At 41.0% G+C, this 24,207-nt stretch overlaps 2 protein-coding genes across 2 annotated transcripts; one reads left to right on the plus strand and one right to left on the minus strand.

The window, feature by feature from the left end:
* Positions 1-31: 31 nt before the first annotated feature.
* ltb4r2b (leukotriene B4 receptor 2b) lies at positions 32-5,963 on the minus strand. The gene is made up of 5 exons (XM_079173615.1): positions 5,856-5,963; positions 2,437-3,037; positions 1,338-1,538; positions 1,187-1,230; positions 32-639 (listed from the first exon to the last, which is right to left on the minus strand). The coding sequence occupies exons 2-5, from the start codon at positions 3,016-3,018 to the stop codon at positions 378-380; spliced, it is 1,089 nt and encodes a 362-aa protein (XP_079029741.1). The 5' UTR covers positions 3,019-3,037; positions 5,856-5,963; the 3' UTR covers positions 32-377.
* Positions 5,964-12,198: 6,235 nt separating this feature from the next.
* nfatc4 (nuclear factor of activated T cells 4) lies at positions 12,199-23,839 on the plus strand (the record flags this gene model as incomplete). Its single annotated transcript, XM_079172754.1, has 13 exons — positions 12,199-12,382; positions 16,149-16,294; positions 16,797-17,315; positions 17,410-17,585; positions 18,033-18,195; positions 18,492-18,592; positions 19,244-19,345; positions 19,516-19,703; positions 20,129-20,269; positions 20,883-20,938; positions 21,252-21,378; positions 21,680-22,390; positions 23,651-23,839. The coding sequence occupies 13 exons, from the start codon at positions 12,199-12,201 to the stop codon at positions 23,719-23,721; spliced, it is 2,685 nt and encodes an 894-aa protein (XP_079028880.1). The 3' UTR covers positions 23,722-23,839.
* Between the last annotated feature and the right edge of the window lie 368 nt (positions 23,840-24,207).

The following is a 24,207-nucleotide window of genomic DNA, read 5'->3' on the forward strand; positions in this document are numbered from 1 at the left end:
TTGATGCATTTGTCAATTACTAACTACTGTGGGCACCCATATATTTAATGTTTCATAAAGTGTTGGCTGTAAAAAAAAAAAAGTTTTTTCAAACTAAAGTTGCTCCCCAAGTACACTTTGTACTGTAGTTATTTGGTTTTCCTATAACTCATTTTCTGTAACTGACAAAACACAAAATAATGTAAAAAAATATTTACAGTTCTGATTTAGCGGACGGGTACAAACAAAATTTCAGTTGAACTTGTTTCAACACAATATCTACAAAACAAAATACGTTTTCTCAAAAGTTGCGTTAACCAAAATCTACTCGCCCCACCTGTAGATCTGTACAGATTTCCACTGAGTGCTTTCATTTGTGCATAAAGTTCATTCAACGCTCATCTCTCATTTTTTACAACATTACTTCCTGCTCCTGAGTCGTTTGCAGAGTCAACAGTGCTGAGTCCCACAGTGTCTTTACTCTTTCTGGTTCCTGTTTGGTCCAATGACGTGCCCTCAAAGAGCCGAGCCATGAAGGCGAAGCCATTCTGCTTGATGTAGGACTTCCCGGCGAAGGTGTAGAGGACGGGGTTGGCACAGCTGCTGATGAAGGCAAACGCCGAAGTCACTGCCCGACTGGACTTATTGATTCTGTCCAATCTGCAGAAAAACAACATTTCAGACCACAACTAAAACATACTATCTTCAGGGGAAATGAAATTGGAGTTTGGTAAAACCCTCGAGAGCTTGATTTAAAGATCTTGCTCTCAAATTAACTGAATTATGAAATATAACGTTGTGATTCTGTCTAGGCCAGCAGAGAAGGCCTTACGGCCCACCACTGAGAGAGACACAATATGACTCTAAACAACTACTAAAAAATCACTACAAAGCAACACAGATTGACCACAACTAGACTTTAAGCTATAAGGAGACACAACATCCCTACAAAGTGACAACAAAGAGACATGAATTTGTAGCTGGCTATATGTTACCTCTAGCAAATTTAAAAAATCCATTTGCATTTACAAGAAATATTTAAAAAATACATGTTTCAACAGACATGTGGGGAAATGAATCAGCTTTTCTCAATCACCTTATGATGCAGTGCTATTGCTTATGTGGAGCTCAAGTAAATATAAAAAACAAACATGTCAATGAAAATAATTCAGTTTGAGAGAGATTGAGAAAATCTTTAGTTACTCACATTATTCGTGTGGATGACTTCGGCGCGCACCACTCAGCTGCCACCTTGGACCAAATCATACTCAGGGGTCATTCAAAAGATCAGATAATTGATCCAAAATCAGAAATATAAATCATGTGATGAGTGATACCGTGAACACGCCCTCACACACCTGCATCATGTTGATAACATGGTACGGCAGCCAGAAGAGGCCAAACATCACCACAATAGCCAGGATGAGTTTCTCGCTGCGGACCTTTCGTTGGAACTTGGTCTGCCTCAGGCGTCTCAGGATGAGGACGTAGCATGTTATGATGATGGTATAAGGGAGAATGAATCCCGACACCGTCTCAAAGGCATACTGAAACCTCACCTGCACACAGGAGGATACAAAACATACGTGCTCATTGAAATGGTTGCATGTGTTTCTGTACTGAAAATATCAAAACAAGGCAGAGCAAGAAAAATATACTGAACCTGAATCTGTTCAAAGATAAACCTTACAAGAGTAATTCAGTATATGTATTATTTTAATATGTTAATAATGTCTTTCTGAAGGTTTTTTTGTGTAAAAATTAGTAAAACCCTTGTCTCAGAGTTGGATTTAAGATACTACTTCTACAATATGCCAACTTTAAATTAAATTTAAAATTATGCAAATTTCACCTCCGTTAGGGATCTTATACTTTATTCCTTTGATGTAAATTTCTTATAGGTGTTACAGAAGCGTACTAGTGCAACGCCAGAAAAAAGAAAAATGGATCAATATGTTATTCTATCTTGTTATAACGCAAAAAATAAGTTGAAAATATTTTGAAATCACATGCAAATTCTGCAGAAAACTCTTAAACTAAAGTATACTGATCTTTGCTTTCTTTTGATGATGTGGCAGCAATGAGCTGTCGCAAGTTAAATGTCTAGATGTGTGTGTGAATGCTATGTGTGTGACAAGTGACGCCCAATCTCAACGTTATTCGACTTTATTTTGTATCGTTAATTGTCTATTCATGTGTGTTAATGGCAGTAAAGTAAAAAATATAAATTTTCAGTTATTTGTATGTATTTGTGTTTATTAATCAATTCTAGCTTTTAAAAACCTCACTGCACATTAACTGGTGAACACAGTGGAGCATTTAGCAGCTAAAGAGACGAAAACAGAGCTAAAAATGAACATTAGATTTTGACCAAACGACAAATCAATTAGTCAAGAAAATAATCAGATTAAAAACGGATAATGAAAATAAGTGTTATTGCAGCCCTAGTCTACTTACATGTCGAGCCTCTGTGTGATTAGGCGCGCACACCAGTCTCAAGTTATTCCTCTCGTCTTTGTCATCTCTGACGTCCCGAAACACCAGTGAGGGGATAGAAATGACCATCACCAACACCCACGTTCCTATGATCACCCTCCTCACGATCTTCTTGGTGATCCGGGAGGACATTCTCCTCGGCAGGACCACAGCCACGCACCTGTGCACGCTCATCAGTGTGATCAGAAAGATGGAGGCGTACATGTTGGTGTTGCACAGGTAGAACAAGATTTTGCACATGGCGTCACCAAAGACCCACGTCTGCTTGGCCAGGTAGATAATGAAGAAGATGGTGAGGGCCATGAGGCAGCCGTCGGCACACGCCAGGTTGAGGATGAGGAGGGTGGTGACCGAGCGTCGTCGGATGCGAGCCAGGATGCTCCAGACGATGAAGAGGTTGCCAGGGACGCCCAGGAGGAAGACCAAGCTGAGGATGAGGGTACCCACGGCCGTGGAGAAGTCATTGCTCACGACGCTGCTACTTTCGGGGTTTTTTTTTATACTGACATTGGAATGAGCGAAGGAATGATTGGAGTTGTTCATGCTGGAAGGAGATTTGATCCTGAGGATGAGAGACAAAGTTAGAACCTAAATAAGCGGCCCGGGGCATCAAAAACCAACGCTTTGTCTGATGCCGACGCACAAGGATCCTTTAGCATCTGTATGAGACAGACCAGGCTTTCAAGTAACAGCACTCAGAGAAAACTCTCCGTGAGTGTGATGATGTAGTATAAATACAGGAGAGGTGTTTAGGTCTAACAAACACAAGACTTTCAACCAGACAACAGTTGCTCGTGTCCCAAAGTTAGTCAGTCATCGATGTTTGTGAAGTGTTTTCATACTTATGTGACATTGTTTATTTCGCGTAAGTAGTTATTTTAAGTCCAACCACGATGTATTTTCCTAAATCTAACTAAGTGCTTTAGTTTGAATTCACAACATTATCCACGTGTTTACTGCGACTGTGCGCTGGACGACCCAGTGTGAACCAGTGTTAGAAAGTGACGCCACGGTGTCTCGATTCTATCTGGAATGAGAACATTCTGAATAATGTCTATAGCGTTAAAGGTCCAGTGTGTCGTAACAGAACAGAACAATTCCTATTTTCAGGTGAATATAAACTAAAGAAAACATACTTATTAATAGAATTCTACTTATTTGTTGATCCCCTAAATGTATACACACCGGATGTTTAAAGTATAGGAAGGGGGCTGAGAGTGTTTATATTACACAGGGTTGTGTGTAATGATTGACATTTATAGATGCATGTTTTAATTCAATAGTTATTATATTTGAACTTGTATTTGTATTCATTGCATTATCAGTATTAGGGTCTAGTGTCTACCCATGAAGCTATCTCTGCACATCTCTTCTCTTTGTATGCGAGAATTTTCTTTTTTCCCCCAAAAAATATAAAAACAAACTTTCTCATGACTTAGTATCTTTATCTCCAAATTATGATATACTATTTCATAAGGATGGGTTACATTTTTATGATGAACTTTTTTATTTATTTGACATAATGAGTACTAATAATTATGAGTAAAAACACTAACGGTGGATTTCTTTTTCACAAGTATAACAACTGGACTTTATTAGTGTATGAAAGACTTTATTCACTCTGTTTATCACTGCTGGTACACATAAGTTTATCAGCCCACTTTTCTGATAACTTTGAATGTTTGTCTTTGTCTTTGGTAGCAGATGCAGACCTTCTTTCAACACTGATCAGAACTAATATGCTGCATACTAATTATTATTATCAAAAGTCAATCGGCAGATGTTTTTATGAAATGTTCTCTCCTGATGGCTTCAGAAAAGGTTTGAGACTTAAACCTGACATCAGACTTGTATTTTGAAAACTTCCTGAAAATATTTATTGCAGTCTTTAACAACTGGCTTCAAGGGCGTTTTTAACAGCTTTTGATAAAACTGTCTTCACATGATATGTCTACACGGTTACAGGAACATGCGGTAAAACAAGAACTTCCTCTTCATAGAGACATTTTCTAAGTAATAGAGGAAAGAGAGGTGATAGAAATCCCATTAACTAAATACTGTGTTAGTGATTTTAATCTTTCACTGAACACTTTATTCAGATTAGTTGAAGGCCTGATTGTTGGATTTCTGAGAACACCTACTTGTCTAAGACGAAGATAGTGACGGTCTGGAGAATATAGTCTGCCATTACTGAAGATAAACATTGCAAAATATTGTTCACCAATACACAAGCTGTTTCCACAACTAGGGGATGGCTGCCACCCTGACGCAGCCTCTAAAATATTCACATTAGGCAGCATGCTAAAACACGCCAAACATTAGCAGTACCGCGTCATAGAAGAGCAGTATTTCGACACACTCTAAAATGTGTTTTGTTGTCTTGTGTCTTTCTTTCTCACTGTCCTGTAAAGGAAACTAGTAACCTGCAGGGCAGAAGTCACAGAGGGTTGACCTTTAGGGGAAAACACTCACGGTGTGTCTCTGACCAACCCTGACTATTATTACACACTAATATGTGGAATAAAAAATTTAAACATGAGTGATGTAGAGAAAGGAATGATAAGATCTCCACAAAATTAAATTTCCTTCTGAGAACAAGACATCCAGGCCGTATTTCCTGATTAAGTCCTAATTTCCTTGCTCTGGTCCCACTAAATCAAACTGTTTATTTTCCCCCGATGGCCATAAACAACAGTAATGAGTAAACACTAAAAAGCTCTCACGCCACTCGAATAAAATACAACGGAAAGCCGAGTCTGAGCAACAGATTGATGCTGTCAGATGAAAGCAGTGTTTCTTTTTTTTCAAGTTTTTAATGAAACAAGGCGACATAAAGCCGTTCCAACCGCCAGATGAACATGCTATCTATCAGTTCAGGTAAAAACACTAACATCTACAAATTATAACCTGATGTTAATGTACTGTTGTAATGGATAAACTAATAAAACGGATGCAATTTATTTAAAAAAAGACAAACTAAGGAAAGAACTGTGAAAGTCTGCAAGAGAATCCGTCAAATGGGAAAAAATACAAAACAAATATATGTTTTCTGTCAATTTCAAGCAACTATTTGGATTCTAAAACAACAAAACAAAACCTGAGGAATTTTTGAAAGAATCTGAAAATGACTACAACACTGTAATTTACTTTGCGAACTCCAATAAAGAAACAGCCATGGCTTATCTTGCTGTCCAAAGTTTTAAAACAATGATTCATAGGTTTGTAATAAATCTGCAATGTGTAAATAGTCAAGCCAACAAAAGTAAATTATTATTTTAAGAGGCAGATGTTGGAAAAATCTGACAGAGAGAGAATGAATGAAAATGTCAATAAAAAAGTCCAAAATCAAGTTTTCTAGTGAACGTTCAAGAGTGACTGACCTTCCCAGGACTTGATGTCTCTCTGTGATAAATGTCAGATTCAATTAGCCCACTGCTGCTCTCCGATCTGTCCGACAGCGTTTCTCTCTTATGACAGTCACTGTTAGCTCGGTTCATAATAAACGGTATCACATCCTGCCCCACAGGCTGCAACATGCTGTGGTTAGAGAGAGAGTGAGGCAGAGAGGTGTGTCCTTCCTTAAAATTCTCACTCTCCCTCCCTCTATCTTCAGTGCTGTATCATCTCCATATATAGGATCCTGTGGAATGCATCCATGCTATAACATTGTATGCATTCAGGCCTTTTTTTTTTCAGTAAACAAACATGCATTCTTTTTGAAGCATGTCCCAATGTCTCGTATCAAAATGCATATTTGGGTGTCTTGAGGCACTTTTCACTCTCTGTGAGTCAAGTGTTGCATAATCTGAAGAAACAAAGGAGTTTTGGTGATTCAACCTCTTGCACAAGCCCCTCGCTCCATGGATGCTGGGCACACAAGCACAAACATGCATACAGATAGCACAAACACACACACACACACATAAGAATTCACGTCCAACTAGTTCACACACGTTTGTGACACTGACAGGAATGCTGGAAATGAGAAGAAACCCAAAGATTAAATCTTCTTCCTTCCAGGGAAGGTTTGTTGAACATGCATGCCCTTGTTCAGTGACGTCATGGCTCACATTAATGCAGTTTCAGCAGTTATACAGTGCAGACAGATAACTTGTACTGATAGTTAACTGTCAGTTACTGGGCAGCTGAAAACGCCATAGCATGTCTTCTTTCAGACTAGTGGAAAGAAATCATCCAAAATGTTATTACTTGGTCTGTTTACGTCTTTAGGGTTCTCCTATTTCCCCAAAAGTTATAGGTAATGCCTCATTTGCATATTTAAACATAATGTTTCATAAAACTTGTAATAAAACAATAAGTTGTCTTAATAAGTAATCATTTTGGGAAATGTCATGGTGATATCTATAGATGTTCTTATACCATATACTCACCTGTAGTGTCCTCAAAATGAATGGAATTTTACAATAAATATCTTTAAAGGATGTTTTCTCAAAATGTGTTTTTTTCTCATACACCAAACTTTCCAGTTTCATTTTCATTTTCAGGGGTTTGCTCATACAAGCAGCTTTGTCGTGGACATGTTGCAAGTTGACCAATTCAACATTTTTTTTAGTTATAGAGATTATCCGGCAAATTAAGTAGTTGGAAATGTAATCATTTTAAAAAAGGATACATTTTTTTAGTGTATGTTCGGCAAAATTAAGAATTGGTAGCAGTGGAGGTCAGTCTGCTCATGCATGTAATGTAAACAAGCATGTATAAAGCAAGAGGATATATTTAGATAAAGTGACTTAAATAACTGATTTTTAGTCATTGGCACAAGCTTTGGTTTTAGCTCAGACTACTCTAGAGCACTTCTAGTGTTGCCTTTTTTTACTTTGACAAACAAATATTGAATACTGCATCTCTCTGAAATGTTTAAGGAATGAATGAACGAAAGGCGTATGTTGTGAAAGCTGACCTTAAAATAACATTTCAGAACAAATCTGTTCAAGAATAATTCATATTTCATAGTTATTGAAGTAGTACAAAGAGAAAATACTTTTTTTCTTCTACATATCACCAGTTACATTGTTGAAGGACACCTGTAGTATCTAAGGGTGTGGTTCACTCACAGTCCAGGATGAAGTCTGTTTGCTCTTCATATAATGTATATGTACATGTAATATGTTACAGAATGTACCAGGAGTGATGAGGTCATTAACATTTCCCTTTTCACTGTAGTATATTGTTTTTAAAACAATGTTACAAGTTGTATTACTCTTTATAAGGAACTTATGTTTTAACATATATGTCAAAATTACAATTCATATGCTTAAAGAAAAAACAACAATGGAGTACTAATGTTTAAATCAGTGCTTTCCTGCATCAGCTGGTCTACAGTATTTAAATACATTGTAATTATATATTCAACTGCAAAAAAAATGTACTTCAGTTAAATCCATTGTGTCATTCGGTCAATAAATCAGTGTGAGTTTCTCTCTGACGCAGAACATCAGTGTGTCAGAGTTGTAGTTGCAAAACACAAATCTCGGTGATCACAAGAATCCGTGTCCTCGGGCTGTGAAAGCAAACTGTTGAGGAAAGTTACAGAAAAACTGTTTCGTCTTTCACCACATGATGGCAACACGTCAACAGAAATCCCTTCCTCCCTTTTCTCCTTTCCTCCCATAAAGTTGACACTCAGCAGTTCCTCCTGAGTACTGCACTCATCCATCTCATTGCAGAGATCCTTTAAACAATTTACTAGCCATTCAACTCCACAGTTTCACAACCCCCACCCCCTCCGAAAACTTTCCATTTATATAAAGGCTCTGTGCCTGAACGACTGAACATGTGCATACACACATAACCTGCATGTAGTTCAGCTTTATTAAGCATTTGTCTTGGTATTCATTGGGAGTCTTGCTGCTTGATCACATATAAAAACTCACAAAACTAAAACTGTTGTTTTTACCGTTTTGGCAAACCATGTCACTTTAAAGGTGCAACGTGTAAGATCTCGCCAGAAGTTGAGTTTAAAACATTTAACATTTTCAACAGAATGTCACAGTTTTGACGTTTCGTAAAAGACGTCTACGTAATTTGTTGCAGAGATCAACTAGCTAGTCCCGGCCTGTCCAGTCTTGTACCTCGAGAGGCCGTAGTGAGTCACTGTAGCATCCAGTCTGCCCTTATGAGAAGACGAAGAAGAAGAGCTGTCCCGTCGACTTGTCAATAATACATTCACCTGAGTGTGTTTTGGCAGAACTATGAATACTCCCATAAAATATAACTCCCGCCCTCGTCTCGTCTTCCACGCCACCGTGAGGCAAGACCCCTAGTTAGCACTTAGCTCTAGTTAGCAAGTACCTGCAGTCTGCAGGGCCTTTATATGCCGGATCAGCAAACTTTCATGTTGCTGTCTTTAACACAGGTTAGACCCAACGCTCCACCAGGCTGGGTCAGGCTGGCCTTCATCCAGCATTTGTAGTTATACCAACGAAGAATAATGCGCCGTAATTCGTAGGTATCCCACAAAATAATTTCCTATGTTATCCACGTAATCATGAACGTGGAAGTACAAAGGCCGCAAAAATGAAAAACATGGCAGGCTGGAGGAGAGATGGATGGGTCCTACAAACAGTGATCTTTCAGCCAGGAGACCGCTAAAACGAGAAGTCAGCGTTAATGTGATTTGTTGTAGCGTACTTAAGTAACGGCACTTCCATATTTATTTCAACTCAAACAACCCAAACAAGCTACTTAGTTAGCTTTATCCTAAAGCTAACTAAGTATTTCACAATCTTCTCCTAAACATAACTAAGTAGGTTTGTTGGCTAAACATAACTGAGTTGTTTCCTGTGAAGACGGAAGACCTTGTGCGTGTCACAAGCTTAAATTTACACGTGTTGTTGGCTTTCGTAGGAAAAATGAAGAGTAACTTTTTGTAAGATCTCATACGAACCGTGGCGTGAGGACACTTTGTTGTGGTTTGTGCCGGCTCAATGCAAGTTGCTGCAGCCGCAGACTGGAGGTCCGTCTCCCGGAGGTGCCGAGGGCCGACCGCTCTCCTCCTGGCAGGGTGGTCTCCTCGCAGAGACGGATATGTGTGTTGATTTTCTCATTTCTGCCACTTTGGATTTAATCCAATGAACCAAGTATCAATGCATACACACACTGAACAACACCCATGAAGATTATAAGACAGCAGTGTTACTTAGACCGGCTCTGAGAGTTTCAGCAGCTTAATTTAACTTTTGTGTATTCTTGCGGCGCTGTTAGTTAGTATTTGGCTTTTTTTGTGTATAACTGATGACTGTAACTTTAGATTGTATGAACCTGGTAGTAGAGGTGAAATACTGCCCCCTTTGGAGCATGTGGTCAGATCTTACAGATTGCACCTTTAATTCAGGACGCCCATGTGAAGACTACTGTGTAGTTAATGGAGATTTGGATCAATTCAAAGGCAGCTAAACCTGAAAATAGCATACATGTTACACTGATATTGCACATGTTGTACATATATGTATAACACATTGCTGTTTTGGGTCTGAAATTTGTCTTAGTGTGGATCATAGGCTGTATATAAGAAGTGGACGTAGTCACCTTAATGTCACCTATTTGTTTGTGGACTGTGGACGCCATCTTGTTTTTTTCCAACCATAAGTGACATGACATGTTGGAGCTGAATACAACCAAAAGCAGAATAAGACATTTTCTGGCGACCAAAAAGGTTACAATTAACCGTCATGAAGTGAAAAAACACTGTGAAAGGTTTAAAGTTGTAAGATGAAAACACGGACAACTCCCAGATCGGACAACGCCGTGGAAGCGACCTGTCATCTACAAGTTAGCCACGCCCCCAAGCACACCCTGCTTTATGGCCTATTTTACTCTAAATGGACCATAATTTACTAAATGAACATCATGCTGTGACTTGAAACTAGAGATTGAGACCATAAACTCATATTTACAATGTTTACTGAGGTAATAAATCAAGAGAGAAGTAGAGTCATTTTCTCATAGACTTCTATACAACCAGAGGAGTCGCCCCCTGCTGGCCATTAGAAAGAATGCAAGTTTAAGTCACTTCAGCATTGGCTTCACTTTACAGACCTTGAGGTTTCCCTCTGGTGAGGATCTAATGTCCATGCTAACTGTGACATACTGTAGGATAATCAACCATAACTAGTAGCAAAATTAAAAGCTCCTTAAGACTCCATTTTTTAACTCCCTTTAGATTCATTTCTACTTCCGGTGTTTTGGAAATGTACACTTCCTAATATTGTTATCGTGCCCAAAAGTGCCCCATAGGGATTTGGTTGAGGCATGAGTTAACCGATTCTGCCTTTGGCTCCAAAAATTATTGCGTCAACCTTGCTCGTAGCACTTTTTCCTCTCTCCAAACAGTCTGCAACATCTTGAGATCAGGATCCAAGGCCAGCCCACACAACCCCAAGAGGATGACAGGGAGAGCTAAGCAAGCCCCCAGTTACACGCCAGTATAACATACATAATGATTGTGAGAAATCAGATGAGGAGGAGGAGGAGAAAGGAGGACAGAGAGGAGGGGAGGAGGGGCGGAGGAAGGAGGAATAAAGAGCTGGACTGAGGCGGAGAGAGACAGAGAGAGAGAGTGTTTATTTAAGTTTTTTGTCTCCTGACTCAGACAGAGAGCAGACTACAGAGGATAATGAGAAACAGATCTTTGGTGGAGAGGGAGGGGAGGGAGAATCAAGAGGAGGGACGAGGAGGAGTTGGTGGGGAGAAGAGAGGAAGGAGGAGTGGGGTAAAAGAAAAAAAAGAGAAGAGGAAAGGGGGAGGAGAGGGAAGAGTGACAGCCAAAAAAGGGGGGCTGTGGTGTACATCGCCACAGGAAATAGGCCCTCTTATGTTCATTAACTGACAGTTAACATCACAGCCCTGGTGGTCATGCAGCCGGCCTACAATAGCAGGTTAGTGAGCTGCCATGAGTCCTGCTCATGATTGGAATAATAATCATATTGTTTTTGGGTTATATCTGTGAAAAAGTTATTGATGTTGAGGATGCTATGGAGATAAACTTAATTGAAGTGTGGGGGGGAGGTTGATGGTAAATAAGATGTAAGTTGTAAAGACAAGCCACATTTGTCAGGTTTAAAATATGTGTTGGTGTATTAAGTAAATGTGAAGTGAGTTTGAGTAAAAGAGAAACCTCCAGAGTGAGTGAGGAGGGGGGAGAGGAGGGAGGCTGGAGGTTGGGCAGGGGGGATTCATGACTGACAGGCACAAGGTCCTATGGGGAATGAGTAACGGACCAACTGGAGCTGGGAAACCCACCCAAAGGCAATTAAGGGTAAAGGACGACAAAAATATTTGATAAACTTTTTTTTCTCTCCGTCTTGAACGGAGGAAGAAGAAGCCACAGGGATGGCGATGGAGCTAGAATGAAAGAGCCGGGTCTATATGGGAGATGTGTTCCGGAAAAGATTGTGAGATATCCAAAGCAAAGATCTGATTTGGACCGCAAGGCATCCAGGCTGAAAAAAGTAGTGGCAAATACTCGAACAAGAAGCAGTCCTCATCGTGTGGAAATAGCTTGGAAAAGTTGCTGAAGTTACATCAAAACGTTTCGAGAGGATGGATATTTGCGCAATGGCACGCACATAGGAGAAAGACAAGAAAGTGTTTGGAATATCTCCGGGAAACTCTTTTTTCGAGGCGCACCAAGGACGTTAAAGCCGCTCTATCCGACGCAGAGAGATCACTCTGTCTGTATCCTGTCCTTGCTCCCGGAGGGCGATGGGGGCCGCGCCGGGCTCGGGCTGGGAGGAGGGAGAGTTCGAGTTCAAGTTGGTGTTTGAGGAGGACCCGCAAAGCCAGGGGCCATCCCCGGTGCACATAGCCGAGCCGGAGTGCTCCGGTCCCGGGGAGGAGAGTGAGTGCGCGCTGCTGCACCTGGAGTCCTCCAGCAGCACCAGCCTGGGTTAGAGTCATTTCTTGGATGATTGAATATTTTGAAGTAAAGGGACACAGATAGAGGATGTCTGAGCGGCCTGACAGTGTGGCCTCTAATGCATGGGAACTTGTGTGTGCGTGTATGTGTGTGTGTGTGTGTGTGTGTGTGTGTGTGTGTGTGTGTGTGTGTGTGTGTGTGTGTGTGTGGTGCTGCATGTTGCATGCGCTGAAATGAGGGCCTTCATCTGCATGCCTGACTGTACTGAGTGTGTGTTTGAAAATGCATGGGATGTGTGTGCGTGCCTCTATCTGTAAGCATGTGAGCATGAGTATATTGTTGTTGTGTGTTTGTTTTGTGTGTTGTGTGCATATCCGGCTGTATTCCTTTTGTGAGTGCATTTGCGTGTGTGTGTGTGTGTGTGTGTTTGTGTGTTTGTGCATGCGTGCGTGCAGCCCCAGACTCAATGTGTTTCTAATCAGCTGTGCGTGTGAGTAGAGTTAACAGCTGCCATCTGGGAAGGAACCTCAACCTCTGTGTACTGAACAGGCACCACATACACACCTCCCTCCCTCCTTCACTCAACCTCCATCTCCCCCATTTTTCACTCCACACACACGCACAGACACACGCACGAACACACCTTGTATCCTCACATCCACTCTCTTATTTGTTTCCCGCCCACACTGGCATTCAGTTGTATTACCACACCCAAGGCATGAAAGTGAAATGCAGGAGAAACAAGTGAGCGATTCTTCACTAGGTGATAAGTTTGAACTTTTCGGAACATCACTGCAGAGTTTTGTCATTTCTCCTGACTCTTTGGTGGCAGCAGCACCTCTGGTATAAAGATGTATGTCCTCAGCTCTCCATATCTGTCGATGCAAACCAGTGGTATACAACAAAGCAATGTGGACCACCTCTAGTCACGGTTTGACATGTCAACATTTTTTTTTAATGACTTTTAGATGCCTAAAGAGGTAAAATGTATGGCTTTACCGATCCACCTATTTTCTTTTCTGATACCTTAAAATCAGAATGTCTATGGATAAAGAGTACCAATCCAATACAAGTGCTCTACTTTCCCCCAAATTTGAGATCTGTACTTCAAGGAACTCATTGGAATCAGTTTTATATTAGTTAACATGCGGCCACAGATTGTTGTGATGTTTAAAACTCAGTCAGCAGTACGAGATGACTTTATGAAGGTAAATTATAGCAAAAAAAGTTTGACTTTTATAACAACATTGATGAAAAAACTGTATTCAATGTGGGCAAGTTATGTCATGTCCAATAACTGAGAACTTTCCAAGGCCTTCTTAAAGTTATTCAGTAATTCACAAGAAAAAAGCAACCAATAGAGAGAAGTCTGAAAGCAGAAATATGTCTTTTTCATCTTTCTTATCCTGTTCATCATCTCAGGACACCATGTTTCTACTGTAGCCCAGAATGGACAAACCAAACAATGGCTCTAGACAAGGTCAAATTCTCCTATATGCTTGGCACACAGGAGAAGTTTCTGTTAGTTGCAATCTGCAAACTCACCACTAGATGTCGCGCAAATCCTGCACACTACACCTTTAAGATGATGCTTTCCAAAAGGAAGGGAAAAACTGATAGTGTACAATAACTGTAAGGTACATTGGGCAGTGAGCAACTCTTTCGCTTGTCTGAGCACAGTGAATTATTGTTTCCTGATTATTAGATCCCTGAAGAGGCAAAATGATCCATTTTTTTAAAAGAAAAAAGCAAGAAAAGTCTGAAAAACTACCGTTAACGTTTGTGTCCAGTGCAGCAAAAATATATAGTTTTTGCTACGTTGTCCTGTTAATCATCTTGCGACCCCTTGTGGGGTTCTTGTTTTAGTTTTTGTGAAAGGTTCACCTCAGGACACAAAATACAATATTACTTGAGATTAGCTTTATTGTGTTCAATAAGTGTTAGGTACGTGGCTCGTAAACTTCTCTGCTGGTCTGCACAAAAACATCTGAATCATTGTTTCATGTGAAAAGAGAAGTTGCCTCAGCATGCAGCTTTAACCACTTGGAAATATTTCTGTTGCCAGGAAACATTTGAAGAGATTTTTCACCCCGAGTCTTAATTTGTTGGCAGTTGCTGTTGTGTGTCAGCGTTGCCCAAAATTTGCCTGTAGGGCCTGTCGCCACTGCAGCGCAACAATGACCAGTTGGAGCCTCGCTCATTACAGAGTAACTACTGTTTGGCTTCGTTTGGAGGCCGACCACACCACGCTGTGGAAATGTTGTGGTATGGACTGTGGTCTTCAGGGGTTTTATCCCCATTCGAATGATTGTTGAAATTTTTTAAAACGGAGATGGGGAAAAGCCCAAAATCATCAGTCAAGATCAGCAGAAGAGTTGGGTTTGTTCTTAGTGGTGTAAGATTTGGATCAATTACAATTCCCACTTCAGCCTTTTTGTTCCAATAATAAATGGAAAGTATGTATTAAAATAGTTCTTAACACTCAAAGTAGAGTTTAAAAAGGTGTTTATTAAATTGTTTCCATATGACAGTAATATAAAACCAGATTCGACTATGTCATGCAGTTATTTTTATTAATGTGATGTACAGTATATTGGCACTTTTAATATTCCTGAGCAGATTTTAGAAATTTACAATTTACCATTTTCTAATAATAACAATTTAAACAAAGTTAGTATTCATGTAATTCAATATATTCAAAGGAACATTTTGGGAAATTCTTGTTTGCTTTCTTGCTGAGAGATTGATTCACTCTCATGTCTAAATATTAATATATAACTAGCTTAGCTTACTAGCTTATTAAGCTGGTTAGCTTAGCATAGTATAAAGGCCAAACTCCAAAAACACGTGTCATTTTTTTGTGTTTTTTGTACGGATTAAACAAACAAGTAATATTGAGTTAATCAGTGAGCTTTAACGGTGCTGGTAAAGGGATTTTGTAAATGTTCAATAGAGCCATGCTAGCTGTTTCCCCCTGTTCCAGTCTTTATGCTAAGCTATGCTATGCTAAGCTAAGCGTCTCTTGGCTCTGGCTCATATTTACCCTACAGATATGAGAGTGGTATCAATCCTTTCATCTCGCTCGCAGGAGAAAAATTAACACTTATATTCCACTAAAAGTCAAACTACTCCTTTACATTAAAAGCGACAAAAATGCTGAACTTGAGACATTGAGTGTGTACTACTTGAGCAAATTTCCAGTTGCATGCGTTTTCCATATGGCATCTATCAGTATATCAAGGAGAGTTGATTTGTAATGAATGATGAAGGCATGTTGATGATAAAACAAAAAATGAATCTCTTCTTGCCACAAATTGTGTTCACAGTATTTTGATTGACATCTAATGAGCCTTTCTCATGCCAGAGTTAAAAGAACAGCGCGTTTCGTGAGCTAACTGTCATTTTGCGGTTATGAAAAAAGATTAATGGGAGGTCACATGACCCCAAAACCTACACCATATGGTGATAAAGGAAGTGTGTTCCAACAAAAGAAAAGAAAGTTGTTTTTTACAAAAGCAGCTATTAAATTGTTGCCATATGGAAGTAAAGGCGTATATTATTATAATGAACTCACTGTAAACTCTTCATTGGCAGCATTTCCTAATCAACATTGTTTTAGCGAGTAAGACCAACTTTTTCCCCCCAGTTGCCAACGAGAGCATGCTGTGAGTGCTCTGAAGTGTTTTCAAGCTGTGCTCTGAACTTGTGATGTTTGCCACTTCATTTTCTAAATTGTTATGTGGTGCCCGTGTTTGTTATGTTTTTACACACTCAGTCTGATTATTCTTCCCATCAGTTACAGATAACCACCACTCAATCGGCATCCCCAGCTCGCCACCGTCGGCCAATCAGCGGGCCGGGATGCATTCCCCGCCTCCACGGAGGGCTCCTGCCAGAGACTTCAGTGGGACCTATGAGAGCCTGCCGGCACGCTCTGTACAGGTGAGACAACCTGTTTACAAGTCCTGCTTGTTTATAATGAGAGGGGGTTTGTACCTGAAAGCCTTAGTTTATGGACTATTCTGCAACCGTTGCATGTTTTATAACTGAGCTTAGCCATGGGGCCCAATGACATGTTGACTTTCTCCACACAATGACAAATGACAAAAAAGGTGTATTAGTACAAAATCATATTAAAGGGTTTTTAGGTGGATTTCTTACCTTCCAGACAGCCAATCCAAACAGTTGTTAATCCAAACACTGTTGATAGCTCTGCAACTAATTAGCTCGGCAACTAATTGTGTTTTTCATCTTCAATCAACTACTTTTGGATTCTGTTTAATTCCTTAATTCATGTTTGGGAAAAAAGTACATATAATATAAAAATAAAATATTTGGCATTTTGACTGATAAATGACCTGATTATTACATATTTGTAATTTTCTTTATCAAGTGAGTGTCACAAATTAAAGGTATCTCTTCCTCGCTCTCATCTTCCCTCCAGGTTTCAGAGTCTTGTGTGGTTGAGTGTCCAAGCATCCAGATAACCACCATCTCCCCTGAAGACGACCTAGCACCAACCATTTCCAGTTACTGGGACATGGGAGGCGGGGGTGGGTGGGACCGAGAGCGCCTCTACCTCCCCCTGCTGGACCCCTTCACCTACCGCGACAGATGCCCCGGCTCCCTCAGTCCGAGCCCCAGCCCCGGCTCCAGCCCTTCCTCCCGCGGCTGGCTCAGCCCCGCCTCCAGCTGTGACTCCCTGCTGGTGGAGGAGGAGGAGCTGAACGAGGCCACAATCAATTTCGGGCTCTCGCCGTCCTCCAGGCCGACTTCTCCCGGGGGTAAAAAACGTAGAAACTCCCCCCTGGTCTCCCCCTGTACTTCACGGAGGGGTAGTTACTCAGAAGAACTGCAGGGATGTAACCTTGAGGGTAGAGACTCCACCCCTCAGTCGCAAGCTCCGCCCAGCAGCTGTGAGCTCAGCATCCCACAGAAAACCAGGAAGACGTCATTGGAACAGGTGAAGACGTTGGCTTGGTTTCATGTCTCTCAAAAGTGTTAGTCTCTCAATGTGAGGGATGATTAAAATAAATAAAAAACTTTTTGTTTTCCAGTTGTCATCCAGGGAGGTGGATCAGGAGCAGGCTCCAGGCCACAGCTCCCCCTGCCCGCTGCTAGAGACCCAGCAGACCAGGAGAGACCCCCCTTCGCTGGGCATGGACTACCTCTCTGTGCCTCCTGCTCTCGCCTGGGGCCGGACTCGAGCCAGCGCCCACAGCCCTCTGTTCAGGCAAAGATACACAACCTACATATATGAGAATATCCATAAAAAATTTAAAAAATCACAGTTTCAAGATCAATATTCAGCATATAATAATAGTTTCCCAAATATGAAAAAATAGCATTCAAAGAGAAAAAGAAAAACATTGCATAAAAAAAAAATCTTCACTGTATGTCCACCAATTTTGCTTTAAGAATGTTATTCAAAGTTGAACAACATCAGCTCACAGCAGGTGATATGCTTGCAGCATGTCACTGTGGTTGTATCTGTTCTTGCAAAAGGGATTATCATGTACATTTGAATACTTACAGCATTATTAAGCATTTATTCATTCAATTGACTAAATCCCCAAAGTCCGTTGCACGTCATGCTTGCATGTGTACATTGTATGAAAATCTCAGTCAATCGCTAGTCTGCTCCCTGCTCAGCGTTGCTGTCCATCCAATCCGCCTGTAGGTCTAATGCCCTGCCGCCACTCGACTGGCCGCTGCCGTCCCAGTTTGACCAGTACGAGCTGCGTATTGAGGTGCACCCCCGTCCACACCACAGAGCCCACTACGAGACAGAGGGGAGCAGAGGAGCTGTCAAAGCAACACCAACAGGACATCCTATCGTCAAGGTGAAACCCAAACCCGCAGATTCAGGAAGCTGCTGTAAGCGACAGTGATTTGTTGGAATCAATGTCTTGCTTAGAAATGCTGAACAAACAAATATTCATAATGTAGTCGCAAATGATTTAACAGCTCTGATTGACTTATATTAGATGTAATTTCTATCGAAGCTGAAGTAGGACTTTAGTTTGAATGTTGTATTTTCAAAACACCGGAACAAAGTCTCAGGACACATGTTGTGGCTCACTGCTGTTGGCCTCGTCACAGTTTGATTTCACCCCTCACGCCATGTGTCTCTGTACAGCTGTGTGGATACACAGAGAGGAAGCCGCTCTCCCTTCAAGTTTTCGTTGGAACAGCTGACGACCGATCAATCAGGCCGCATCCTTTCTATCAGATACACAGGTACTGAACTGTACTTCTATTCAAAATCAAACCTATTGCCAAGCATACATTACTATTCAAGGGACACAGCATTCTGTATATTTATCATCTGACCACTGTGGCTTTGAAAATTGCGTAACTTACCACCAGCTGCTTCTAGTGTTGGTCCAGGAATTTGTTTGCAACAGTTGTTCTCAATGTAACGTGCTCTGGAGGAGATCATCAGATTAACGTAGAAGATGTAAAACCACAGCAAAGGCATGTAGCTACTTAATGTCCCAGTTTATGCTGCACAGTCCTTTGCCATCTATGAGGTATTTTTTGGATGTTAACAGCATATTATTTGTCTCTATTCCAGTGTGTTTTAGTAATCTGGAAATTTTCTTTACCACATTTTTATTTGATTCTTTGGCTATATGCGTAAACCCAAAAGTCTGTCTTTCTCAATTAATCACACTATGGAGTGCTTTTCACATGACGAATAACCACAATGTCACCGGTTCAGATCCAGCCGGGCACCATTTCACATGGCCCTCTCTCTGCTACTGTTTCCTATCCACCCTTTAACTGTCAATGACTTAAATGTGTTCGAGGCAGCGTACTTCTTGGACAGGGAACCAGTCTTATCACAGGAGGGCTGTTTAATTCATCGATTCGTTTCTTTTCTCTCAGGGTGACGGGGAAGATGGTGGGTACTGCCAGTCATGAGAGCGTCCAGGCGGGGACCAAACTGCTGGACATCCCCCTGAACCCTGAGAACAACATGACTGCACTGTGAGTAGAGACTTGTGCATGTTTTTCAGCCTTGTACTTCAGTTTCAAGACTATGTTGAAGTCTACAGTTTACACCTAAGAAGCGGACTTATCATTTGGATTGTTTTAATAGACCAATGTTGAAGAGTGTGACTAAAAAAACAAAACAAATTTTACAAATCGTGTCGTAGCATCGACTGTGCTGGCATTCTGAAGCTGAGGAACTCGGACATTGAGCTGAGGAAAGGAGAAACAGACGTTGGGAGGAAGAACACACGTGTCCGCTTGGTGTTTCGTACCCACCTCCCTCTAGCGCCCCCTGTCGCCCCGCCTGGTCGAGTCCTGGCTCTGCAGGTTGCCTCCTTGGCCATCGAATGCTGTGAGTAGAGAATAAACCTTTACTTAATACTTACCGAATAAGTTTGTTAAAGCCACATAATGTAAGATCTGTGGCATGCATTTATTTTAACACACACTTTTAAAGTTTAAAGTTACTGTAAGGAGCTTTTAACTGGTTATGGAGCGGTCTCATTTTAATACGTATGCCTCTATGGGACCTACATAACGAGACCATCAGAGAGAAGATTGTTTTATTTAGTTATTCTTAATGCTTGTCATCGGTGCCATCAGGACCGCTGCTGCAGTAGAATAAGAGGTTTTCTAAAAGGACTCTGGCGCTAGGAAACACTTCCACATTTGTCCACAGGGACCGCCAAAATCAACACAGAATGATATTTCCTTGCAGTAGCTTTAAATTGGGAGCACATTCGAGTGGTTTAATTTGCCTGACTCTCCCTGCCTCAGCCCAGCGCTCGGCTCAGGAGCTGCCCGTCATCGAGTCCGTCAGTCTCACCTCCTGCTCTGTGGAGGGAGGGGAGGAGCTTCTGCTGAGCGGCTCTAACTTCCTGCCAATCTCCAGGGTCCTTTTCATGGAGCGAGGGACAGGTAAAGGTCCACAGAGGAGACATTATCCTCTCTAATGTTTCAGGTCTTTTGCCTCTAACATCTTGATGAGTTGCTGACTGAAATGAAGCCGGTAAAAAATATAGAATTGAGATGAGGACACAATTATAAAGTTACCAGAAAATAGTTCAGATCTGATCACTGAGACTGAAAATACGTTTGAATTAATTTCAGTAATATTTAAGGTAATAACAATTCAGCTTGTTGCATTCAGTTTTGAATAGTGCACCACAAATCTAATGTTATCTAGCTAGCTTATTTTCTATTCTTTTCTTATGTAGTTGCTCAGTGTAGATCGATACAGCTCAATACAGTGTTCTGGACTCTTACATCTTTTTCTTTATGTTTCAAAACAAGCAGCTTCTTTTGCATGTCTGGCTCCAGTCTTTCTGTATTTTCAGCTGAAGTAAAGATCTCAGTCAGTTTTTATTTTTGGAGACTGCTTTATGAGCCGAACCTACCTGTTTCACAAAAGCTTTAATGTTACCTGTGACACAGTCAGAGCAAATTACACTCATTAAACCGCCTGTGTGTCCATGTGTTTGTGTGTGTATCTAGGTGACACTTAATTCTACCTCATGTTCTCATCTATTAGATGGTAAACTGCAGTGGGAGGAGGAGGCTCATGTTGACCGTGACAACAGCAATGAGGTAATTTTGCATGTGTTGATACAAGTCCTAAAAACTGCCACCAATTATCTGCAACAACATGAATTTTTCATCTCTGAGCTTTAATTTTATTGTGATACAACTAAAGCAGCTGTAATAGTCGGTGTCCACACCTCTTTGGCATATCAGATAAATGAGGAGTTTTTCTTTGGATATGTGTGATATATATTCCTGCAGCTGTTTTACCCTTCTATTAATATGTTTTATGGATGCAGCATATACATATCGGTAGAAGCCCAATCCATTATTCCAACAATGTGGGTCAATAAAGTAAATCCTGGATCTTTCTTTAAAGTGTTTGTTGTGCGTGAGGGTCCCCGCCTACAGCGACCTGTCCGTCAGTCGGCCGATGTCGGTTAGTCTTTACGTCTCCAACGGGAAGAGGAAAAGGAGCAGCACTCACTGCTTCAAGTATCTCCCCAGTGAGTGTCCAATCACACCTTATTCACCTCTGTTTCTCCTCTGTCCGTTTGTGTGTTTGTATTTCCAAAAATTAATTAGACCTACCCATTAATATAAATAATAAAAATAAATATTTAAAAAATGTAAAATTAAAAGAAATGTGGCGCTCCCTTTATTTCTGAGAGAATGAACAGATTAAACTCCCGTAAAAAGTCACAATATACAAAAATATCATACAACATTCAAAGAAGAACAATGAGTACAAAATGTAAAAATAATATTTCCACCCATTAGTTAAACTGTCTTTGCTTCTGCTCACAGTTATGTTCAAAGAGGAGGACCCGCTGCTGTCCCGGCCCTCTGTGCTGCCTCTGGATGGAGGGACTGTGTGTCCTGTGGGGGGTCAACCCAGGATGGACGGGGGCTTTCCCGTGAGAGGCGACCCCATGGCTGACGAACGAGGCCTGGGCTTCCACCTGCCCCCCTACCCCACCACCTACTCCCCTCCCATCCCCACTATGGGTTACCACGAGGAGTACTGCTCCAAACCAGACGCTGTGGTGGAGGAGCCCAGGGCGTCTCTGTCCGAGCGTCACCCCAGCTTCGAGAACCTGGAGCTGGGCTTCACCGAGCTCCTTCCCCCCTTATACCCCCGCGGCCCGCAGCCTCCCTCCCCCTCCCCTTCCGCGTGGCTGGACTCACCCTACCTTTCCTCCTCGCCCTCTCCCTCCCACTCCTCCTCTCTCAGCCCGTTTCCTGCCGGCAGTCCCATCTCAACCTCCCCTCTGCCTCCCATCCCCACCTCCCCTTACCCCCAGTACTCTGCTTATCCTCAGGATGCGTGTCCCTCACCTCCCTCCAACCCCAGCCCATATCAGGACATGTACTCGGCACCCTACTCCCACTACGAGGGCTGGGACCCCCAGGGAAGGGTGCTCGGGATGGGACATGGGGGAGATAGGGATGACAAGATCCAGGAGTGCCCCCTGGAGTTTACCAGCTCTTCTATGCACCACATCACATTTGAAGAAGGTGAGTTGCACAAATTTGTCTTTATATTAATGAGTGCAGATGTTGAGAGGACGAACGAGGCTGCATTACAGACTTGTGAGGGACATACAGAGACCATAAAGAAATGTTATTATGTATTATTTATGGATGGGTGAGTGGGAGGATGAATGTGTTGTAAGATAAAGAGATTACACAGCTGTTTATTAGTTTAATGAGACAGCAACAGATTTCAGTGTCTGTGATGTCACCATAGATGTACATTTTAAGAGTGGATATATCATTTATTTTTTTGTTGAAACTTAAATAAGATTTCCATTCATTCGTGCTTTGGTTGGAGATGCCCTCCGTACTTTCTCGTCGTACCTGTCCTGGTAGTCAGTACTTTGTCAGTTACCGATTAACTGCATACTCAAAAACACTGAGGTTAAAGTTCAGACAAACAGAAAGATAAACTGTGTGATTTGGGTTTACACTCAGAAGTTAAGACATTTGGCAAACTTAATGGCAATTTTAATGATTCTTAAAGTAATGTTAACTGTTACTTATTCTTCCCTATAACTGACAATGAGACTGCTGTATAGTATAGACCAATGTCAATATAAATGTGTGATAGTTTAAAAGAATCTGAAACAACATATCAGCCTATAGTCATTTTTTTTACATACAACACATAAAAAACCCAAAATATAACAAACAGACATTTTTCCCTTAAACTGGTCTTTAGATTACCAAGATAAGTACTGAGAAGTGCATTTAACCATTCAAAAATAAACTTGTCAGTGTTCTCTGGTAGTGACACTGATTAATTCCAATGTCTTTGGTATTTTCTGTATTTTTTGTACACCAATAAGGACATATATTAATATATTGGCAGATATTATCTTGTAGATTCTGGGCATACTCACACCAGCGGGCATTTTTAGATGTTCCCAATCTTAACTTGCATTTTGAACTGTGATATGAACCAACCGACAATGCAATGTTTGTGAGGCCAAAGTAGCATTTTATCTTTCTTAGACGTTTTCATTTGATATGTGCACTATTGAGCTGCCGTGAAAATCAACATAGCCGAGAGATTTGTTTAGGAGGTGACAAGTTATTGAAATGATGCATTCTTTTCTTGCTGCTTTCCAAATAAAAGACTATAAGATTGTTTACAGGTTAATACATACACGTTGATTACCTTTGATTCCATAAGTAAGCTGAACAAGCTGCACCAATGACATGTTGGTTTATGAGGTGGATAAAAGGATGGAGTAATATTCTCTTTTCCTTCCACAGTGACGGAGTATATCGGGGAGGACATCCAGTCTTTCCAGTCAGCCTCACAGATGGACAACCAGCCAAACTGAGCTCAGAGCAGCTCGTTACCCCTGTGCGATATCATCAGCATCATTTTAAATCTATTATGCACTTTGATATTAGGATCCATCGCTCCAGTTACATGTAATATTGGCAGAGCGGGTTGATTACCAGGAGACTGTTGTAAAAATGACCACAGGTAACTCTTTTATGTGGTTTTATAAAGGGAAACTAATGTTTTTAACATGTTTTCAATATAAATTATACAAGAAAGCACTTAGGTTTGTTGTGTCTTGTGTGTTTTTCTTGCAAAAAACAAACAAAATGAACTCTCATACACGGTGAATCTAGAATAAAGGGACAGAAGGAAAAAGGCTAAGTCACTATGGAAAACGAAATGGCTCAATAACATATTATGGAAGATGTCGTATTCTCTAACTATTTAAATATGTTGGGGTTTTTTTTCAAGAGATGCAATTATTTATTTTTCCTTGAAGTGTCTTTATGTTAAGATTGCACCAGCAGAAACGTAATCC

The sequence above is a fragment of the Pholis gunnellus genome (genome assembly GCF_910591455.1).
Source record: "Pholis gunnellus genome assembly, chromosome: 14".
Lineage (NCBI taxonomy): Eukaryota > Metazoa > Chordata > Actinopteri > Perciformes > Pholidae > Pholis > Pholis gunnellus.

Bases quoted from the DNA above. Each gene is read 5' to 3' on its own strand.
- ltb4r2b (XM_079173615.1), bottom strand. From the start codon at position 3,018: ATGAACAACTCCAATCATTCCTTCGCTCATTCCAATGTCAGTATAAAA. The intron at 1,539-2,436 runs GTAAGTAGACTA...TCCTGTGTGCAG, and splicing joins ATCACACAGAGGCTCGACAT to GTGAGGTTTCAGTATGCCTT. The intron at 1,231-1,337 runs GTGTGTGAGGGC...ATTTGGTCCAAG, and splicing joins ATGTTATCAACATGATGCAG to GTGGCAGCTGAGTGGTGCGC.